Below are 23,094 nucleotides of genomic sequence, written 5' to 3'. Positions count from 1 at the left end.
GCCATTCTACACCAGTTTGTAGATCAGACTGCAGGAGCAGGAGGGGAAGAGAAGGAGGTGGCATGCATCTATTGTGTGAGAGACACCAGACTGACACAGCTTTATCATCTTTCTGAATGGCAAATTAATCATACAGCTTGTGTTCCTTCAGATTGCAACTGACTGGTGTATGAACAGAGAGCTAAGAAAAGGGGCAAGGAACAGGAACCTGCACACACTGCTGAGTACTGAAGGCAGTTGACCCTATCAATTTATGAATGAGGAACTTGTACAATAATTGCTTCTGTGATCATATGCCATGGATCACAACCAGGATTTGTTAATTCAGCAGCAGGAAATAGAATTAGGGCATGAAAAGACAATAGTTCAAGGGCCTGTTCTTCCTCTTTTGCACAGAAACAGTAAGCTGAATTGGTCTGGAATCATTTCCCTCCCTCAGAGGGCAGGGGCTTACAAATCCCTCTTCTTGCCAACAACTGCCAATTTTCAAACAGCGTAGAACTCCCAAGTACAGGCCATCACTGTGATCACTGCATGTAATCAAAAGCAAGATTCCCACCAAAAGTTGGCAGAACTCTCATAAGATAATATTGTTGGTAGCTTTGGAAAGGGGAAGAATTGGCAAGAGTATGCTACTGCAAGGGGACGTAGAAGCCATAGAATAGGATATTTCATTCCGAACCCCACAGACAACCTAAGATCGAGGACTATGCGATGCCTCACAGATGAAAATCATAGAATCAGTAAGGTTGGAAGGGACCTCTGGAGATGATCTAGTCCAACCTCCAAAATCTGTTGCAGCTTTGCCCAGTAAGAACACATTGTCCAATACAGTGATAAGCATTTGTGGGCCTTGTGCAATAATGGAAAAAGAATCAGGCAAAGTATACTACAGTGAACACAACAGCAAAACAAGTTTTTTCCCTTAGTGACTTACCTCCATCAGAGAGTAAGTCTATTACAACTGCTTGCTAAATGGATAATTTCACTGTCTCCTAGAGGTGGAAAGTTTTATGGATTTAATCAACAGAAATTCCCAGGTGCAAAGCCTACGATGTGCTTAGTCTAGAAATGAGCAGCCTACCTGAAAGGAGTGATCAAAAAAGTAACAGGGAAGGACTAGAAACTTAACATCCTGGGTAAGGAACACAAGCAGAAAGGAGAGACAGACTTGTATTCAGAGAGCATATGGACCATTGAAAGGTACCTATTATATGGAATTCTTAACTCTTAAATTGCTGAAGGCAAAGAGCATCTGTGGAAAGAGGGCTTGCTCTTCCTTGCCATCCGCTGTTGGGTCACTTGGGTACTGGGCTACAAGACCCTCTTAGCAGCACAGGCCCAGCCAGTGGTGATACTGCACTGGATTTTTCAAAGGGCATTTTGATGTTCAGCAGTGCCCACTGCACGAGAGCAGTGGTCCACTGCAACATCTGCAATTTTAACTCAGTTGTCTAACCACTGTTGGATCCACAACAGTGAAGTATCTTCAGAGCCAGAAGAGGGGTTTTTGAGTCTGGCTTAGGCATAGTCTCCTGTTTCCTAGCACAGCAGCTGCCAAACAGGGAAAAGCAGGTCCCCCTTCCCTCTGTCCTGGCTCCAAAAATAAATTCCTTGTGGACAGTCACAAGCTTCTGGGTCTCAAAATACTGCTCCCAGCAACCCTAAACCGCTAAAGCCGGCCTCGCCAAACACTGAGCCCCTGCTCTCCCACGACTCCGAGGCCGCCCCCATCCTCACATGCACACAGACCACCAACTCCTAACAGCGCCACTACCCGCGTCCAAAATGGCCACCACGCGCACCGCCCTCAGCCCCGGCGGCGGTGGGGGAAGTAACCGCCAGCGGCGGAAGCGCGCATGCGCGCCGGCGAACGCAGGCACAAGATGTCAGCGCAGGGGGACTGCGAGTTCCTGGTGAAGCGGGCCCGCGAGCTGGTGCCGGGGGACCTGTGGGCGGCCAAAGCCTGGCTCATCACAGCGCGAAGCCTCTACCCCGCCGACTTCAACATCCAGGTGAGCAGCGTCAGCAGCCCTGCTGCTGCAGCGGCCCTGAATAAGGACGCAGCGCTGCCCCACACAGCCTTGCGGCGCGAGCCACCTGAGTGATGAGCCGCTCGGCTAATGGCAGGCGGGCAGGGGCGGGGTCTGCCGTTGCTGTGGTTACCGGCGCCCCGCCGCCGCGGCTGCTGAAGCTCCGGTTGTCGGTTAATGTCCGCGGCTGAGGCGCCGCCGCAGCGGCCGAGCGCAGTAGCCGCGTTTCCCCTGTGGTGAAAAATAAACTGTTTGCAAATACGTGCCGCTTCGTGTGTTTCACAGCACTAAAGGAAACCCTACTCGCACGGGTGGTCTATGAATGAAGTAAAAGTGTTTGTTAGTAATGGTGGTGGGGGTGAGAAGGGATCCTTCGTGCTTCTTCTGCGAAGGAAACACGATGCTACTTTTGGGTTTGCCTTTGCTAAAAAATTGGCCGTTTCTAACAGTTTTAAAATACTCATGTTGTCTGTGATTTCATAGCAGCTTGAGGGTTTACACTGCATTTGACTGGAAACAAACTGCAGTCCCACAGTGCATCAGATTCTTACTGGTCTTTTTATTTACGTAAAAATAAATCCAACATGTTAATATTAGAGTACTTATATTAGCATACGGAAGTTTATGCATATCATGCATAGCTAGATAGTCCAAACTCTGCTGCTAATTTCTACAGCAGATGTGGCTCCCTTTGTTAGTCAGGTGTGGGCCTAATGCAGTGAATTAGGGACAGGCTTTTAGAGCAGAACAACTAACCTGCTTCATAAACATGCTCAAGAAAGCTAAAATGCTCTTCTTCCACCTTGCAGTATGAGATGTTCACCATTGAAAGAAATGCTGAACGGACAGCATCTGCGGGTAGACTGCTCTATGACATGTAAGTAACCTGGCTGGACTGAAATAACCCCCTCGAATCACATCTGAAGTTCCTGAAATGTTCTGTTTGCTCCAATACTTGTGTCCAAAGTCATAAATATGAGAGTTTCCAAAAATATAACACAAGCCTTCTTGGTGATCTGCATGGATAAGCTAAGCAGAAAAAGTCTTTAAGACAGAAACAGGCAAAATGTCCTTTGCTATTTGTCCAGGCAAATTCTTTCATAGGAAGGTTTCAGCTTGGAAACTGGTGTTGAGGTCACGGTGCATTTCTTGCCCCAAACTGTTTTCCAGGTTTGTGAATTTTCCAGACCAACCTGCAGTGTGGCGAGAGATTGGTGTTATTACATCAGCATTAAGGAACGACTCACAGGACAAGCAGACACAGTTTTTAAGAGGTAAGGATTCTGCTTGGTGAGCGAGTAAAGGAGTCTAAAGGTAGGTCCTCTAGTTACGTATCTGGTGTGACAAATAAACCTCTTTTGAATTGCACGTGGCTTCTTGGCTGCAGATCTTTTTGGTCACTTTAGCCTTACAAACTTTACCCAATGGACTAGGATTCTAAAACGGAGATACAAGGAGCTGATTACCTTTGTCTCCAGTATGGATTGGAAAAGAGACTGCATAGGGAGTAAGTGGAAGGGGACTTTCCAATTATAGTCCAAATGATTTCAAAGAACAGTGAATAGTCTTAGAAGTATGGTGAACTTGTACATATAAAATGAACATCATGAAAATGGACAGCAGTCAGAACTGCTTGCTGGCAACTGCAGGCACTTTTGAAAGTGGGATTTACACATGACAAACTAATCTAATGTTTGAAGATGTGCCTGAGGAACTAAAAGGATGTATTAATCTTCATATACAAACTATTCTAGTTGAAGAAGCACTTCTGTGTTTTCATTTAGTATATTTATTTTTCAGAGAGAATACATTTAACTTAGAGTGACAATATTTTGGTTTCTTTTCAATGTCTCTTAGAAATTTAAAATGAAGGTATATTTCTATAAACAAAGTGTTAATTGTCAAAGCAGAAATGTAAGTAAAAAATGTAAATGAGGTTATTTGAAGAAGTCACCGAAAGAATCTTAAAGTGTTAAATATTTAAGTATTATGATTGAGTAATCCACTGAATCAACTTTACTTTTTAAATAAAGTTCTGTGCCCCCAAATAAACAGATAAATGTTCATGTGGGCTTCTCAGAGAATCACCTTTTTCCTTCAGAGCCTGATATTTACTAGAGAAAGATATAAGGAAATCTTTTTTACTGGCTGGCAAGGTGGTGCTGACTAGTCTTTTATCCCATCATCTTTATCATTCAAACATAGTAAGTTGAACAATTCTGTTTTTAAGGATTATTTGAGACTCTTCCTGGTCGAGTGCAGTGTGAAATGTTACTAAAGGCCACAGAGCAGTGTTTTAACACACTAGAAAGGGCAGAAATGCTACTGCTCCTTCTGCGGCGCTTTCCAGAGACTGTAGTACAACATGGGGTAAGATATAACTCATTTTAACTATTCACAGCATTGTCATTCTGCTTGAGATACTGCTGAAACATCTTTTGCTTTGCCTAGTGAGTGGGGTGGGTGTTTTATTCATGTTTAATTGAGGCTGATTGTTCAGATGGCTACATCTTGAGGTTACCAGCAGCAAAGAATTACACATGCAACAAATGAAAGCAGATAAAACAAGCTTTTGCTTTGTAAAGGCAAAGATTCCACGTTAAAAAAAAAAAAAAAAAGGCAGAAGAGCACAAAAAATAGTTTAGAGGAATACTGTAGCCAAAAAGTAATATTCCTTCAGCTTTTCTCAGTAAGCTTTCATTTTGGGGAGCGCACTTTGAGGTCATGACCAGACGGCAATAAGCAGTGTGTTTGCTCTGACTTACTGAAATACTGCTAGAGCACTGTAAATGATGACCTAATCTTTAAACTGTTGTGGATAGAAAGTAAAACATGTTGACTCTAGAAAAGGTTAGCTTAAATTAGTTCTCATATTTGCATCAGGCAAGGAATACAGAGTCTGTTACCAGAGCTCAAATGAGAAGCAGTAGCTTTTCAAGCACTGGTAATTCGAACTCTTCTACTGATCTGTGCATGCCTTTACTGATATATGGTCATACATAGTTTTTCTGTTTTCTTGGTTTTGCTGTCTCCTGGCATTGCTTTCACCATTTACTAAGTAAGGATAGTTTAACTAAGTGGAGGGTAACATATTAGGGGGTTGCTTTATAGTTATGCTACTGATGTATCCACTGAATGATTGCTCAGCATCATCGAATCACATAGTTTTAAAAGCTTCTAAAATTTATTGTTTGATTTTTGCCTCTGTGTGTACAGGTAGGCCTTGGAGAAACCCTATTAGAAGCTGAAAGTATTGAAGACCAAGAATCCCCAGTGAACTGTTTTAGAAAATTATTTGGTAAGAAAAGATTAACGTGCTGATTTTGCAATATAATTTTATAAACTTAGTATTCTGTTAAGATAGTGTTTGTTGAAGTTAGCCAGTTTTTGCTGTCGCTATGAAGCAAAATCTTTCATTTGATTTCCATCTTGCCAGTTGCACTATCAATTATAGTTTTTCTGTACCTCCATCTGTTAAATTGGTAATATTTACATACCAACAGTTGTTCACTGTCGTGGTAGCAAAAATCAGACTTGTCCAACACTAAGAAAACTTTGTCATCGGTTTTTAAACCATTTAAACTGCAGTTATATTTCAAATAGATCCTGAGTTCAGTAAACTGCTTTCAGGATATTGTGATTAAGAAACCGCTTTATTCAGAACACGTTCAGGCCACATTAGTCCAGGTTGACCCTATAAATGACTAATGCCAGTTTATGCCATGTGAGGTATTTTGTGATCCTTTGTGGTATATAGTTAGCCAGAGATAGAGGCTCACATTGCTGATTGAAGAGTTGCTTAGAACAAATAGGATTAAAATCAAAACAACCAAAACTAAAACTTTTTTTAAATATATATATGTTTTAGTTTGTGATGTTCTTCCTCTAATAATCAACAACCCTGATGTTCGGCTTCCTGCCAGCTTGCTATATAAATATCTGAATAAAGCAGCAGAGTTTTATATCAACTATGTAACTCGATCTACACAGACTGAAAGTCAGTATCAAGGTAAGAAGATTTTTAAAAGGTTAGCCTTTTTCAATATTATTGAAGTGCAGAGTATAAATGAAGAATACTATCTCCTGTAGAGAAGGATTAATAGTCATATTTGATGTTTCTTATATCTTTGATATCAAAATAGCTCACAATCATTTAACTAATTAGTTCTCATATGTACTGAAAATGAGGTCAAAGTGTCCAAATCTCCTTATTCCAGCCTTACCAACTCTTATAAGAGAAGGCAGAAATACCTAATGTTTTTTTGTCAACCTCTCAGTAAAAGATGTTTACTCTGAGATCTGAGATGTACCTTTTTACATTTTTCCTTCTTGAAAATAAATCTGTTGGTTTAGATTTCTGTATGAAGAGAGAAACATGCTTGTTTTCCTAGGTTCTCAAGATTCTGCTGATATTATGTCTCCAAGCAAACGTAGCTCTCAGAAATACATAATAGATGGTCTCACGGAGAAATCATCCCAGATTACAGATCCTTGGGAGAGGCTGTTTAAAATATTGTCTGTGGTGGGAATGAGGTGTGAATGGCAAATGGACAAAGGAAGAAGGTGAGAAATGCATAGATACTTCTTCTCAAGGATAACAAGATAAGACTTAGTTTTTCAGTAAGTTGGGCTGAAGAAAGATATTAACAGGTGTCATTTTGTATAACTTCAGTCCAGCTTTTCTTTCCAGAACACATAACGCAGAGCTACAGTGTACTCCATGAAGCACTTCTAGATTATTTCCTAGAAATTAAATCTTTGTTGACAAAAGTAGTCCTTAAGAACTACTGTACTATAATATAGGTAATTTAAACCCACAGTCCTCTAATCAGTCTAATCAGACTCCTAGGAAACTAGGAGTTTCTGCAAAGAGGAAAAAACCAAGTCAAATACATAGTGAAATTTTACTGACGTGCATTACCAGCCATCACTGACTTGCAGCTGAGGGATTTCCCAAGCCAAAACGTCAGGCTTTTCCATATCCATTATGCATCTTTTCCTTCAGTTTTGCAGTCCATGTATTGGATTTACATTCTTTCTCTCTTCCTCAGAAGTTTTGGTGATATTTTGCATAGAATGAAAGACCTCTGCAGATACATCAGTAACTTTGATAGTGATGCACATGCTAAATACAAGAATCAAGTAGTGTATTCCACGATGCTGGTCTTCTTTAAAAATGCATTCCAGTATGTCAGCAACATCCAGCCATCTCTCTTCCAAGGTTAGTTTCTAATACTTCAACTTTTGTAAAAACTTCTTTATTTCATTAACATCTGAAAGTTCTTTTCTTATTAGTCTGGAAACTCACCTTTGAGGGTGACATGAGGCCTTTCCATAATACCCTCCCAACTTGTTAGTCTATCAGTAGTGTATAGGAGCAGCCATAGGAGATCAGACCAAAGATCCATCTAACTCAACATCATACTTTCAACCTTAATTAGCAGTAGTTGCCTAGCAAAGAGTAACAGGGCAAGCATTGTATGAGATGTCACTAAGGTGCGTTCCCATCCTTTTCTGTCGCCATTATGTTTGTACCATTATTCCTGATTTTGGTCCCCTGCAGCTGATATTTTCTAGCCTTCCATTAAGAGATTGTAGAGCTTCCACAAAATAAGTGAAGTTGCATCAGGAACGCACAGCAAATATTTTCCAATTCAGTTTTTATTCAGTTATGTTTCCTTAAGTGTATAAACTTCAAAATTGGTTTTCCTTGTATAGTTAGATGCATAATCAGTTCAACAATATAGATAGCTAAGCTAAAGAAGCAAATAACATGGCAACCTGTGTGCAAAGAATGTTAGCCACTCTAACAGATACAGGAACTGATTGAGTTGAGATTTTTTTTTTTTGCTTTTGATCCAGAAGGAAGAAGTGTTATGGTGTGGCAATGAGGTGTTTTTGCTCTGCATTAGTTTTAGCTATAGGTTCTGCTTGATTCTGATTCTACAAAGAAAATGAGTAAAGCATGAGTAGAGTCTTCCTTTCTAAGCTGTACAGTTGTTAAAACTCGTGTTTTCAGACTGAGCCACTGGAATACATGCAAGTGAACTGAAGTTAGCTGGCTTATCACATGTTGCTGCATTTAAAACAAGCTGAAATCTCAAAGTCCTTAAGTAGAAGTGAAGTGAAAGGTCTCAGTATGGTTTTGCTGTATAATTATTTATTATCTATATATGTTTGTGTGTATGTGAGGGTATATATATAGATATAGCTTTATATATGCAAATATACGTTGTTTTAATCAGTTTTAGGGAAGGAGATAATCCAGATCAGTGGTCAAAGACCACATTCCTCTTCATTCACAATAACTGCAGTTAGACTGCATCCTCTAAAAGGTGGTGAGATATATCAGATACAAGAGTTTAAGAGTAGAGGTGTCAGGGAGCCCTAGTAGAAAGGGAACCAGAAAACAAGAGTGACCCCAGCCTACGCAGTGCCCTCACTAACCTAGATGCAGTCACACAGGATCCAAACACAACAGGCAAGGTAACGTGCTGGCAACAGGCTCTGTCAACAGTCTCAGCCATGACAGAGTCAAGAACCAAGTTCAGGATCCACCTAGTCAGCAGCAGGAGACAGAGCCAGGACTGGTGGCAAGCTACAGTGTATGTCCAATGGGTTCATCCAGAAGGCAGTGGCAGGGCTGGAGACTAGCATACCTACAGCACACCTCAAAAGGGAATGTGGGACCAGGCCTGAGGTTAAATGAAGCCACTGGGCCTACGGGCAGAGGGGCTGTTTAGAGGCCACAGAATTAGGCTGGTCAGGGCCACAAGCCTGTTGATGCCTTCAGCACGCTGACAGTAGCTCTAACAAAGTCTTTACGTGTCTCGTATTTTGGGACTGCTCCCTTGGACTGGGAATAAAGAGGTGCTGGTGCCATAGTAGAAGTTCTCAAAACATGTAGTACCACAAGGAGAGTTAGGCCCTCTATATTTTCAAGATACATTTTGCTCATTTCTACTTCAGCATTACAGCCCAGTGGTATTCTATGCCTTTCATGCCATTTCTATCTTCAGGGTTTTTCCTACTTCTCTCAGTAAAAATGAGGAGAGTCTATGTATTTGGAGCAGGAAATACTTTTTTTTTTTTTTTTTTTCTTTTTTCCCTCCCATTGTATCTCCTCAATCCAGTAGCTCTGAGCCCTGATCTATGGGTTTCTTTTCGCATGCACAGACTTGCAAGGAACCTCTCGAAAGAAAACTCTTCAATGTGTTTCTCTTGCATAATTAATATCTGCCTTGTTGGAGACCTGAGAAGTGAATGAGGCAATTCACACTTCTCTCATAACTTTCAGGCTGCCTGCAGGATTGGCAGGAGTCACTATTTGATTTGATGCTTTACGGGTTTATTTTTAGTGCTACATGCTAGAAATCAATTAAAAGCACTGTAAGCTTAGATTCTAGAGCACAGTTAGGCAGAAAAACACAACATTGCTCTCTTTGTATGACTGTGTATAACTTTAATTAATGTAAGAAAGGGTCTGCAGCCCAAGTAAAGGATAAGGTTTGGTTTGATTTGGTTTTGTCCAGGACAGGAGATTTTTGAGTAAAGGATACAGTATGCTTGCCTGCTACTAAGAACATTTCTGGAAAGGAAAGCACTTGCTTAACTTTCATTCATTTAAAGTGTTATGAGTAAAAGAAAAAGCCAGTCCTTCCTACTCTAGTGTTGTAAGTAGGCAGCTCTTTGGATTTTAGCGATGAAGCTGTTCCAACCTCTCCATTGTGGCACTTTCATATCTGTTTTCTCCTGGATGCTATTTTCTACATTATGACTCAGCTCTATTTAAAGTTCACATGGGTTGTGGTGGAACACAGTGGAATATATGATGGTACAGGAGAGGTGATTTATGGTGTGTTGTAGCCTTTGTGTAGAGGACATTTAAATGAGGATATCTAGTTGCAACATAGTCAATGGAGATAACACCATTACTTGTTAGGGACACCACGTTAGCTATTCCTTGTAGCATAAACTTCTGTTGTAGTGGTCTCCTTACATAACGCTTTTGAGTAGATGGGGAAAGCTTAGTATATTTTCTGTTATGTCAAAAGACAAATTAGGTTTTTCTTATACTACGATATCTTATTAAGTTCTTTGCGGTTATGAATGAGGCCTTAGTCTTGCGTCCTTCTGCAAACACAAACAGAAAAAATGCCCATGAAAATATTTGTCTGCACTACTGTCTTGTCTGGCAGAGGTTTTAAAATGGGAAAACGGATTAATGGATTTCCCCTTTACCTCATATTTCTATTTATCTGGACTCTGCACATCTATGATATTTGATTGTGTGTTAAAGGAGAAAATATTTTGAGAGGGAAGACTTTCTCAAAATTGAACACATACTAATTTTATTTGCGATTAAGGAATGTTGTTCCATTTTATAGCTAATGAGACTTAAACACTGAGATCTGGAATAAGTTGTACCAGATCCCACAGGATGTTCTGTGACACCGACAGAAGCAGTAAAGATGTCTTCTATGCTTTGAAATGAGGCATTTTGTAGATGATGGTTTCTGGCAGTCAGTTAAAGGCTTCATTCTGTACAACTGAAATCACTTGGAGCATAGCTGACACTGGATGAGCCTACCAGAGAAATCTCGTGATGAAATAAACTGACTTCTTTGAGACAACAGTGCCTATCAGTATATTGCGTTGATTTCTTATAAGAATGTGCTGGGAATATTGCTGTGCTTTGGTATGTTTATGGCTGTTAACTCCAGAGCCATTTGTTCTGTTTACCTGTTGAATAATTGTATTTATTTGAAAATAAATAATGTTTGATGAGAGAAAACATGGTGCTGCCTAAATATATCTTCTAACTACTGCATAAGTAAAAGCTTCAGAACTATTCTGAAAGTGTCAAGGAAGCTCTTGTGATTTCTGATTAATGTGCTCTAACCATTGCTATAAAGACTGCTTTAAGAAAAGCGTCACTTCACCAGCATAACTTAAGCTTATGCAACGTAATTGAATTTAATTTCAAATTGTATTCTCTAGCATTTAAATCTTACTCTTCACGGGAAAAATCAAGTTGAAGTAGGCATGAGACCTTTCTGATCAGTTTAGAGCAGTCTTCTGTTTGTTTCTCTTCAAATACAGGTCCAAATGCTCCAAACCAAGCCCCACTAATTCTTCTTGAGGATGTGACCAACATTTACGGTGATACAGATATTGATCGTAATAAGCACATACACAAAAAGAGGAAACTTGCAGAAGGAAGAGAGAAAACAATGGTAACTTCTCCAGACTATTTCCTTCTTAGCAAGAACGGCATTTTTACTGGAATTTAGGCAGCAGTGGTTTTGGTACAGATGAATTACTTTGGAATTGCTGGTTCTGACCACTGTACTATTGAATGACCTCTTTTGTGATACTGCTTATCATACTAACCACTGAGTTTCTTCACAGCAAAACAGAGTGTTCTAGCATTAAAACAAGCTAAGTGAAATACGGAAAAGTCACTTAAAAGCACTTGCATTAGGATCTTTCAGTCTCTAGTACACGACTGTTTTCATGTATTAAGTGAAACCTTTGTAACAAGTATAAATTAAGAAGTGAACCATTTTGTTTTATATTGACTCTTAAGCAGAGCTCAGATGATGAGGATCCTTCTGGGAAGGGGCGAAGTCGCCATATTGCAGTAAATAAAGCTGATCTTGCAAACTCTGTTGAAGTATTAGAGAGCTTTAAACTGGCAAGAGAGAGCTGGGAGCTGCTGTATTCCTTAGAATCACTCGACAAAGGTAAAGATAAGTGCAGAAGGACTTGCATTTATACTTCATTGTTGTAGTTAGGAATCATTTTAGTATCATTAAAATCAAATTCTGGTCATTGGGAATCCTTAAAATACATTGAGTCCTGAGTGTTACTGATATAGGTTCCAAAAGGAAGCATTACCTTGTTATATTTCTAATTTTTTTGCTTTTGGATTTTGTTCCACTCTTCATTCATCTTTACTTGTTTACCTACACTTTCCTTGGAAGCAGCTTTTTCTGAAGGAGCAATTGGTTAGTAGCGGTACTGATAATATTAGATGGCTACTATAGTTTGTTTAAGAGGATAGTGACTGTGTCTCTCCCTTTCTGATAATGTCAGGAACCGTAATCTTGAAACTAAGCTTTTCTTTTAAAAAGTAGTACAAAACAGTATCTCTTAGCTACTTTTAAATTTGTTGGACACTGGGAAGAAATATATAATAAAAATATGATTGTATAGGAAGAGAGTATCCCATATTTTAAAGGATTTCACACTTTTTTCATGTTTCATTTTTCAGTTCAGCTGTATTTTTATAGATTTATTTTTCTTAACCAAAAGCTATGAAATGCTTCGTTTTCTCTTCTCCGCTTTCTTCTCCACTATCTGACAACTTATATAGAGTTCACCAGAATTTGTTTGTCATGGAAGACAGACACTTGGCTTTGGTTAAGAATCTTTCTTACGGACATGATCATCTACCAGGTAAAAATAAAGTAAAAAACAGTATCCTGTAAAAATGGTGCCACTGCATTGCTCTTTTTTCCAGTGAATAGCTGTCATTATTAGCTGCTATAGCTGTCTACTGATTTTGTCCTTTAAAATGTGACCCTTTTTGGGATGGAATCATACCGTTCTTATTGCAAGCTAGGTATCCTGCTGGTAATACTCTTCTAATAGCTGTTTGCCGAGCCCAGCTAGTTTTGGCATATGGAAAAAACCACTGTGTTGGCATTTTATACAGTAGATATATTCAGTCATAGGGAACAGAAGCACAGTTTATTCATCTGTGAATGCGTCTGCTGGAACACAGTCAGAGAGCAGAATTTTTAAGCAGCAGCAGGTTTTAAGATGTCTCAGTTAAACTAAAAATGTATCATTCTCATCAAAAATCATTCTAAATACTATCCACAGAACAAAGGTTGTTCTTTGTTCTTTTCTGTGTTTCCTGGAGGGGAGGCAAGAGGGTGGGAAATCTTTTTTTTTTGCCTGAACCTTTACCTTAACAAGAACTATTTTCAAACTTTACTAGAGTAAAATAAAGAAATGATTAACTCTGAAGACCGTTACTGTTTCAGTTATAAATGAGATTTTATAAACATGCTTTTTAAAGCAGAATTCTGTTCACGTCTTTTGTCTTCTCACTGCCTTGCAAGGGATTGATCCATGCTGCTGCACACACCACATCATTGCAGCATTTTCTGTTAGGTTAAAATTTTGAAGTCATTTTATTTGGGCACCCTCTGTTTTGAAAGCTTTCTATAACACAATTATTTTCATCATTTGACCCATTGTATAGAGAAGACCCTAACACAGTCTTTTTGCCTTCTTTTTAAAGGGACAATACAAAAAAGCAATTAGCAGTCTACATCACTTGGCAGCTCTTCAGGGCTCTCATTCACCACAGCAAATTACAGGACAAGGCTCCTTAGAAAATCAGAGAGCGCTAATCCAGTTAGCGACTTGCCACTTTGCCCTTGGAGAATATAGGGTATGTACAGCATTCCACACACTGGTCCTTCATTGACTGGCTCTGTGGTTCTTGTTTGTGCCTTCCTTTGAATTTTCCTGTTAGCCTGCTTATCACAGGATACTGGGCAGGTCCAAGCCAGACTCTACAGAAAACTCCGTGCTTTATGGGGAGAGAAACGACAGATCCTGCAACATCTAGCTCAATTTCCATTAGCATCTCCTGTATACTATCTACTTGGTAGTTATGATTTGGGGGGCTTAGTCATGATTTTTCCATAGTTACCGGTCTTTAAGTTGTCTGTAAGTGTAAGCTTGATTTGAACTGCTTAACTTTGCTGTTACAATTTTTAAAATGAGGGGAAAATTCTTGTGTGTAGTTGTCATGTGGGAGAGGCAAGAAGGGGGTTATCATCTTCAAAAAAATGTAGTTGCCAGCTGATGGTATATGAGACTCCAGAACAATATTGCCTGGCCTGACCTCTGAACTTGCTTTACCTTTGAAATACTTTGTTTTTACTGTGAAAGCAATGCATGGTGGTCTGAAGTCAGTCAAGTGCCAGAGCTAACAATAAAGGCTAGGTCTCATGAGATATGTTGTCACACTCATAATACTGGACCAGTCTTCTTTTCTTCCTCTCCAGCCTGCTAGTTTTCGTTAGAAATCTGATTATCTCTCCCCTCAGACCTCTTACAGTCTCTGGGAGCTAGCATTAAAATTTATAGCAATTCCGTCATGCCATCAAATTGCCATTTTTCTTTTCTATTTTTAACGTGGGCTGAACAACCTTTTAAAAGCTTTTGTAGGAATTAATTCCAAAACGTAATCCTTCAAAATAAAAGTTTTTGACTGCAGTTATATTGATCTTACATCATTCAAATGAAGAATGCAAATGAATATTTTTTCACAGTTAAAATAGCTTGTATAGGCTCCCAGAGATAGGAATTACATTAAACTGACACAGCTATTTCTTTTTTGCCCAACCAAACTATGCTGAACATCAGGAAGTCCTCTTAAGGTCCAGCAGAGAATTTTGTGACTATAGTTTTGTTTTGCAGTCTCTGAAAGTTTGAATCACCGTTAATATATTCAAAGTTTAAGAACTTTAAACATAGACTCAACATTATTGTCTGTGTTTTTTTTTCTTTTGTAGCAAACATGCGAAAAAGTGCTTGACCTCATGTGCTATATTTTACTTCCAATACAAGAAGGAGGTAAAGTACAAGAGGAGCAACCAAAAGTCAAGTCTAAATTCAGGAAAGGTATGGAGATGCTGAGTCCAGAGTTAGTTCAGTTTTGGTTCATGCATTTCTGTTGGGTGTATAATTCCTCTCTTTTTGTATTGTGAAAAGGGAGGGTGTTCTTTATGCTCTTTTTTCTTTTGTGAAATGTTTTCCTACTAGTACCCATTCAGGTGTATTGGCAACAAAGTTCTACCACAGAAAAAGAGAATAAGAACTTTTTAAATTTTTACCTCTACATTTTGAATCCTCTGCAACTTACCTTTAAAGTTTTCCTCAGTATCTGACAGTAAGCAGTTGCAGATTTGTATTTCTCCATTCTAATTTTTTGAAAACTTAGAGAATCATGAGACTTCTGAAGAAGTGTGTCTCACAACTTCTCTATTGCAGGGTCTGATTTGAAACTTTGGCCATGTACCAGTAGAGCTATCATGCCCTATTGCCTTCATCTGTTACTAGCTTGTTTCAAGGTAAGCTATAGTCAAGGTTCCAAATTCTCTCATGTGTCTAAGGCCTAAATTGTGTAGCTGGGGTCCTGAAACTGCATGGTCTTATCCCAGTGTTGTGAAGTGCTGTGCCTCAAGTGCTCCACACCTAAATGGCTTGGGGGGGAGGATTGGTGAAGAGGGGTTTGCTCTCTCTGTTTACCAAATTACCCCATTCTCTTCTATTTATATTGGTTTTAAGCAGAGGCGATAGCATTCTTCTCAAAATATTTTTTATCTATATCCAGACTTCCCATATAGTTGGTGGAGAGAATTTGGTATTTTGGATGGAAATTTCCAACCTATTTTAAGTGTTAGAGCAAAAGGAAATACACTCTTAAAGAGCTTGTTTTACATTTGCACAGATGTGGGTGAGATTAATACCAATTATTGGTAAAAGCAATGTGTCTGTCCTGACTTGTTCAATGTCAATCTTCTCCTTGAAGCTCAGAGCTTTCACAGACAGCAGAGATGATATGGCATTGGGCCATGTGGTTGTTCTGCTTCAGCATGAATGGCCAAGGGGTGAAAACTTGTTCCTGAAAGCCATCAACAAAATCTGCCAGCAAGGAAACTTCCAGTACGAGAATTTTTTCAACTATGTTACAAGTATCCTTTCTCCAAATAAGACTGTCTTTCACATCCAAAAGTATATGCTGGGGTATTGAAAAAGCTGTTAGATAGTTTCAGCAGCAGCTCTTCATGAACTAAATTATGCTTTTATTTATATACCAAGCAAGGCTCTTGTAGTTGGTGGCAATGCACAATGGACTATAAACACGCCCACTGTCTCATGTTCTGGCACTTGAAAGCACGCTTAAATACACTGCTATTGCACTTTCATTCAGGGAACTGGCAGTTGCTTATGCTGTTAATGGAAGCGATGGCAGTCTTTCCAGTTTAAGTCGGTCGTTATACTGCAAGACTGTTGTTTTGCTACCCCACCCTTAACCACAGATAAAAATTAGTAAAGAAATGGCACCAGTGCTTCAAGGAGTTTAATGATCTTGTTTTTCATTTATCAAATATTTGGCATTGGTAAGATTTTCAGAATGAGTTGTATCAAAGTCCAAGCAATGCATGTCTGATTTATATAGTCAGAGGCATCACATATGCCTTGACCAGCATGCATGCATGTGGTTAGCTTAGTGTTTCACCTGATCAGACATCTAACCATGGTCATTAGGAAGCAAAGCATCTAACTCCTATGTGAGACAACTAAATTAAAGGTCTGTTTGGAGGCAGCAATGAGAGAGATGTAAAAAGAAGGTATTTGAGGAACAGAAATTGAACAAAAGGCTCTTCCTACAGTCCCAGCCTCACTGTGCCCTTACTTTGATACTATGCACTGCCAAAAAAGACAGTAAAAACAACCAGGGGAAATAAGTTTGAAGAGATAGGGTCTTAATGACTTGAGCTTTGTTTACCTCTGTTCAATTTGCACATATCGCAAGAAACTGATGTGTATATCCTGCTTCTTGAAAAGCCATTCCTCTTGAAATTGAGGAGAGAGGAATACATGCTGTGATCTTCTTTACCACTTTAAGAAGGATAAGGAGGAAAGTTTATTGATTTTTCGCTATTGAAATCTTTAACATTTTCTTCAGATATTGATATGCTGGAGGAATTTGCTTATTTAAGAACACAGGAAGGAGGGAAAATTCACCTGGAATTGTTGCCAAATCAAGCAATGTTGATCAAGTAAGGATAAGAAAGCTTTTAATGTTTTGTTAATGTTTTCTTTCAAAAAAAGGCAGTGTGTTCTGGTTGTCTTTGTATTCATGTTATCCTCTTGATAATGTGCTTGTCATATGTCTTTAAGGAGTTTAAATTTAATGGAGTTCGTTTAAGGAGTTCGAACAAAGTCTTGAGTTTCTTTTTCTGAATCGCCAACTGAATTGTGGACTCTTATGGGTTTCTTCAACTTTAAACTCCTTTAATTTTACAGAGCTTTGTTTTTAAATATTGTATTTGTTTTACAATGATTTACATTACAGTAATTGCAGTATTGCTCTTTCAACCAGAAACTTGCTCTCTGTAGAAATTCTTTAAATAATTAGGCTTGAGTGCAAGGTGTTTTTAATAGTTTTTCTGAATAGTAATGCTGAACAGAAAGTGCTTTTTGTTGTAAAAAAAAGTATGAAAGAGCACTGAATGAAGAAAAACTTACATATAAAGCACAATTTAAATTACACCCCAAGTAAACTCTAATCACCTTGCTGCCTAGAACCAGCAGGTCATCTCTTGCTATGTACTGAACAAGCTTATTCTGCTTAGCTTATTACAAGACACTGGAGGAAATTAATAATTTGGATTAAATTCCTAGGTGTTCTTAGCTTTGAGTCAAGACTGAACAAGTAACTGCTGAAGGGTTTTGGAGAGAGAATGCTTTGGAATATCATGGTTGTTTATTAGGACCTGTGGTATTTTCTTTTGTAAGATGAGGCTTGCAAAAATGTGTCAAATTTCCAGCTTGGGTCAGTGTGTTCTGACTGTTTGCTTTCTAACTAGAGATAAGCTTAAGTTTTCAAAAATAGGAACCTGAGAATAGATAACTGGATCCAATAGCTTTCCCCAAGTTAAATGATCAATTTTGTCAGCATGAGAAGTATTTAATGATGTGAAGACGAGTGCCATTCTTTTGCAAGTTTTCTCCCTGCTTTGCGGAAGGTAAGAGAAGCCATCGACTAGTTACAAAACTTAGTGCTGAAGACTGGTAACATCTTAGCTGCTGTCTCAGGTTAGCTGAAATGGTTTAGTGCTATTTCAGTATTTCACAGCTTTTGTTTTGATTTCCCTGATAGCTATTACTTAGTGTTTTGACTCCACCAGTCAGGAAATAGGTGGTGAGCAATGTTGCCAGCAAGAGAGAAATTGCTCTTCAACCTCCTTTCAGACGGTCTTAGAAATCCTGAATGATGAAAGTATTTGGGGAGGAGAGGTCCATTTTTTTTGTGCTTATTAAGCCAAAATGGCCAAATGTCCTGTCCAACCCAAAGGACCTTCTATCATGATGTGATAGAAACTGCTTCATCAGAGAGCTGATGGGAAGGCAGTTCAGGGTGTAGTTCACTAATAGGAGATGACATGTACTCCCCTGGCACCCCAGATATTTATTTAGCTGGGCTGGGCAGGAGGCTCAGAGATGATGTGACCCGGCAGTATTAACCTCAACAATGTTGGTTAGCTCACTGCGTTCCCCAGCTGGGGTTTTGGAATAAGTGCGCCAGCTCAGTCCTGTTTCCTGGAACGTGACATAGCTGCCTTGAAATGGTTTGTAGTCTATTTGTGGTTCAAAAACTGTGGGCTGGCCTGCATCTTTCAAAACTATGACCAGTTCGGGTTATTTGTGCTGCTGCACCATCTTCCTAGTAATTAGCAGAGGTGATGTTCAGTCATGCTCAGGAAAATTTTGGGGATTTTGCCAGAGCAACCTGAAAAGCAGAGCAATACTCCTTTGCCTGATCTCTCTTCAGGATAAACTTATGACCTGCCTCTTAACTGCTCGGAAACATGTTGCAAGTATTGTATATTTAAAGAAGGACACCTTTTGGTTTCATGACTTACCTGTAAATTCTGCATTCTGCTGCTAGTGTTTTTGCTCAGTGCCTTGTACTTTACAGGAAACTATATTCTACTTATATTTATGTGTGTGTATATATATATGAATATATATTTCTCTATATAAAAAAAACTATAAGACTTTCCCTGAATCCAGGAAAGCAAACCACAATATCAAAAACTGAAGTAAGATCTTGATGGGCTGCAGACTAATACTGAGGTCCTGTAAAATGTATACACACCTTGTGAGGTTCCTCTTTCCTCAAATCCATTATGGGACTAGGGAGGTCCAGGGGTTTTTTTGTTTGTTTTTTGTTTGTTTGTTTTTACTGGTGATATAGCCAGCTCATTCTGGTCATGCTGTCAATGAGACCGTCTACAATGAACGCTGAATTTGGCTATTAAGTGCTTTTGAACCGTGTTCTAGACAAGCCATCCTTCATGGTTTTACTAATTACACTTGACAGTAGTGGCAGTATTACCTCGTGAGTTAAGGAGGAAGAGAACAGTGTGCAAGAAGTGACTGATGAATATTATGCTCTTGTTTCTGATAGTCTTAATCTAATGGTAATACTATGCAAGACTCTTAATTGCTTACTGAATGCTGGGTAAACATGATGTGAAAACTGGTGAATTTTCTCTCTGTCCATGCTTCCGTCTCATCCCTGTGGATGGATGAGGGAGATCTCAGTTCATTTGAACTGCAGAAAAAAAATCCTCTTAAAAGCGTAATTTCTATTCTAATTGCACATTTGGGTATGTTTAGCTCTGACCATAGATCCTGTGAATAGTCATGAAAAACAGTTGTGCAGAATCCCTTTTGTAAACCTGGGACACGCTAGGACCAATGCCATTTTGTTGTTACTTTGTATTTTCTGTCCCCCACATCCACTTTGGAAATATTAGGCTCATTCATGCCAAGAACTCTGGAAAAATTATCTAATTTAATTGAATACTTCTTGTGAATATTTTATTTCAGGCTATTGTAACTAGCTGTGTTTCTATACTGCTGTACCATCCCTTCTTTAGCATGATTGATTTTTTTAGCATAGCTCTCCATCCATATTCATTAATAAATTAAAGATACTAAACAAAATGCCCATGTGTTAGACCTGAAGATAGGCCCCTAACTCTGCATCTTAGGTATGTGGCAAATTGCCTTTCAGCTGAGACAGCTTTTGGTGCTAGCGCATGCAACCTCAGCCATAAATGCTACCTTGAATGTTCCTCTTGCCAGAGAAAAGTTACTCTGAGCAGAGCACTTGTGCTCTGGCATTGTGCCATCCCCTAGCAGCCTTGTTTGCCTGTGGTTTCAATTTGGGAAGACGAAAAAGATCCGCTGCGTGCTAATGAAAAGATACTTAAGGAATGTACTGTCACGTAGTCAACTTGGCTGATACCCGCTGTGCATGCATTTGGTTTGGGCTCAGCAGCAAATCCCTTAACTCCCAGTTGTGAGCTCTCCCTATGTGCTGATACACTCTTGCCAGCCCCGCAGAGGAAGCCAGGCTTTCCTCAGCGCTCTTCGAATTAAAAGTCTTTTGAGGGACACATTTCCTGGGAAGAGCCAAGACAGTTCATTGTATTACATCTGTGAATTGTTTTTGCACCAACCACTGTCCTTTCTCCCAGTGTATCTGCCTGAAAAATGCATATATATATTTAGACCATGGTTGCAGAACAGTTTCGCAATGAAATCTGTGGATGTAGGTTTGATGCTGTTTGGGTCCTGTGCCCCTTCAGCTGCTCAGTGGTCTAGTTGTTACCTGGTCTCCTCCTAGTTCTCTCTTGTCCCTTTTTCCGGAGAGTTGTTTTGCACCAGAGGGGGAGTTGGTGTGTGGGTGTTTGAATGCTGCTGTTTGCTGTTTTTTAAAGGACTTCTAGCCCTCCCATGGGGTTACTGCAGCAGGAATTCATACCTGTGCTACAGCCCAGCATACAGACTGCTGACAGGTACCAAGTGGAAAAACCCCACTCATAGTGTGCTGTGTTTTGTCAACATGTTTTACTGCCCATGATTTTCAGCTCTTTGTTACTCAGTATTTATCTTTTTTTTTTCTTTTTTTTTTTCACCATTTGTGCCTACATTGCCTGGCAAACCATGCTGTACTACTATAACATTTCTTTTTCTTTTTCCCATAAGTTGCCAGTATCCGTGTTCTTTCAATTTAATAATCATTGTTGAATTTAAACAGAAACGTAGAAATCGCAAACAAATGATACCAATGTCCTATTAGCAAAAGGTTTCAGATACAAGTGAATAACCCTTTCCTTTCTAAATAATGAACCTCTGCATCCTTTTTGTAGCTATTTTTCTACATGTAAGTTTTTCTGAATTCCGTTTTCTGTTGTCTGTTATATGACAAGCAACTTTGAAACTGCTGCTGGCCTGCTCAATAGCTGCAGGATGCATACTGGCCTCTAGGTTACATTTGAGGCAGTAAGGTGGAAAACAGGACTTGCCGATAAACTCCAACTAGACAGTGCTGCTTTCAGAGCTGTTTTGCTTCTACTGGCCTAGCCCATCAATGAATTGCCTAGTCCCCTCTCCACGCAAGCCCTTTGGCTAATAACGGTTGCAGCCTTTTCACTATCCTGTTCGCATTTTCCACGTTACAGATGTCTCTGCTGGTTTGGGTGAGAGAGTGGTACGGACTGTCTCCTTTGAGAGGTCACCCCTCAAACACTGCACTGGCTGATTTAAGGGAAGGTGGAGGGTATTGCGGGTGAGGGCAGTTCCCATGCTTTGCCCCTTTTTAGTTCCTGCATCTTTGGGTTGGCAAAGATTCCTTTATTCCTTATTTTCATTTGCTTTCTTTCTGTGTGCTTGCTGGGTTCTGTCCAGCTCTTCCTTTGTTAGTCTTGACTCAGGACTTGTTCTGACCTTAGCATTTTTGCTTTTCTCCCTAATTTCCTTTATGCTGCTCCTTTAGTGGTGCTAGGGCATTCATTTCAGAGCATGGCTTTTGCCTCCATTACCTAAATAGGACTTGCAGGCAAGGTGATAAAAAGGCTTGGATTCTGGACCAGTGTGAGTAAAACTTCGTGTTTTGGCATTGCCAAACATCATGCTAAGGGCAAGACTTAAGGTCTGGAGTGCTGCAGACAGTGTGGCTGTTTGGGGACAAAGAACTGTTAAGAAGAACAACCTCGAATGGGGCAATATTGCCAGCGCTTCCCCAGCCAGCATACTTTGAGCTGAACTTTTGGTCATGCTAGATTTAATCCCTGCCCAGTGTCCAGCAGCTCCATAAACAGCTGGCTTCTGCTGATCCACCCTCACAGCCTGACCTGCTTTTGTGCACTGTGTTGGCCCATGAGGTGTTCTACCTACCTTTCATTAACCCAAGAGTGATCCATACCCGTGGGATCATATAGCTCCTTGCTGCACTTTCCTCCTGGTACAAGATGCCCTCTGCTTTTGTGGTGGCAGCCACATCTGCCCCTGCACCTGAGAAAGCAGGTTCATCTTTTTGCTTTTCTTTCAACCCAACCTATTTATAGAAACGATTTAAAAGGAGGAAGTGACAAGACAGCATAAAATATTTTCCTTCCCCAGACAGAAAAAAACTCTATACTTGTTGGGTTTAGAGAGCAGACATTTGTTAGCTAGAGTGGCAACACTTGTTTTTTCCTCCAACAGCTGCTATAATCAAAGTATTGACAGCATAGGTGCTTATGGAATTTCTAACTGTTGTAAGCTATTAAACACTATTTAAAAAAAAATAGCGTAGCATGTGCTTTGGCTTTTCTAATATAAACTCAGGTATGGGCAGTAGATACATGGCAAATGACATGTAGTACGTCTTAAAATAACTATAAAAGGCAGAAAGTAACCTGTATTTAATTTTGTCTCTCTCTTTTTCTGTCATGACTTAAGGCATCATACAGTTACCCGGGGTATAACCAAAGGAGTGAAAGAAGATTTCCGCCTGGCCATGGAGCGCCAGGTTGCACGCTGTGGGGAAAATCTCATGGTGGTCTTGCACAGGTTCTGCATTAATGAGAAAATACTGCTGCTTCAGACTCTTGCTTGAATGGACTGGACCATGATGCAATGTCTCTTACGGAGAGAGGGGAAGGCTCTTGAATTAACAGCAGCCCCACTGTGGAAAATCACATGGCCATATGGTCACAAGGTCCCTATTAGCTGCAGGTTCTGCAGTACTCAAACACTGCTCAGTGTTTGCGCACTGCTAAGTTTTCTTACAGGAGTAGATGAAAATTTATAAATAAAACTTTATTTAAGAAGTCTTCTGTAATGTCCTGTTTCTTTTTTCCTGTGGCGTTATACTGAGGTAGCTGCAGGTGTGTGTCTTGATGTTTTT

At 39.7% G+C, this 23,094-nt stretch overlaps 1 protein-coding gene across 4 annotated transcripts; it reads left to right on the top strand.

The window, feature by feature from the left end:
- Positions 1-1,874: 1,874 nt before the first annotated feature.
- INTS10 (integrator complex subunit 10) lies at positions 1,875-23,020 on the top strand. Of its 4 annotated transcripts, none has more exons than XM_062574447.1 (18): positions 1,875-2,015; positions 2,843-2,910; positions 3,204-3,307; positions 4,264-4,403; positions 5,250-5,331; positions 5,902-6,042; positions 6,425-6,596; positions 7,085-7,254; positions 11,136-11,269; positions 11,626-11,779; positions 12,412-12,494; positions 13,348-13,500; positions 14,633-14,741; positions 15,111-15,190; positions 15,652-15,814; positions 16,813-16,906; positions 20,642-20,719; positions 22,647-23,020. In XM_062574447.1, exons 1-18 carry the CDS (start codon positions 1,887-1,889, stop codon positions 22,801-22,803), a joined length of 2,211 nt encoding a protein of 736 aa, XP_062430431.1. In that variant the 5' UTR covers positions 1,875-1,886; the 3' UTR covers positions 22,804-23,020. The 4 variants fall into 4 exon arrangements, with proteins under 4 accessions (XP_062430431.1, XP_062430430.1, XP_062430434.1 ...); XM_062574446.1 differs by having other exon boundaries at positions 11,623-11,779; XM_062574450.1 differs by lacking the exon at positions 20,642-20,719.
- Positions 23,021-23,094: the final 74 nt, after the last annotated feature.

Source organism: Rhea pennata, chromosome 4 (genome assembly GCF_028389875.1).
Source record: "Rhea pennata isolate bPtePen1 chromosome 4, bPtePen1.pri, whole genome shotgun sequence".
Lineage (NCBI taxonomy): Eukaryota > Metazoa > Chordata > Aves > Rheiformes > Rheidae > Rhea > Rhea pennata.
This window is presented reverse-complemented; position numbering and strand designations above follow the sequence as displayed.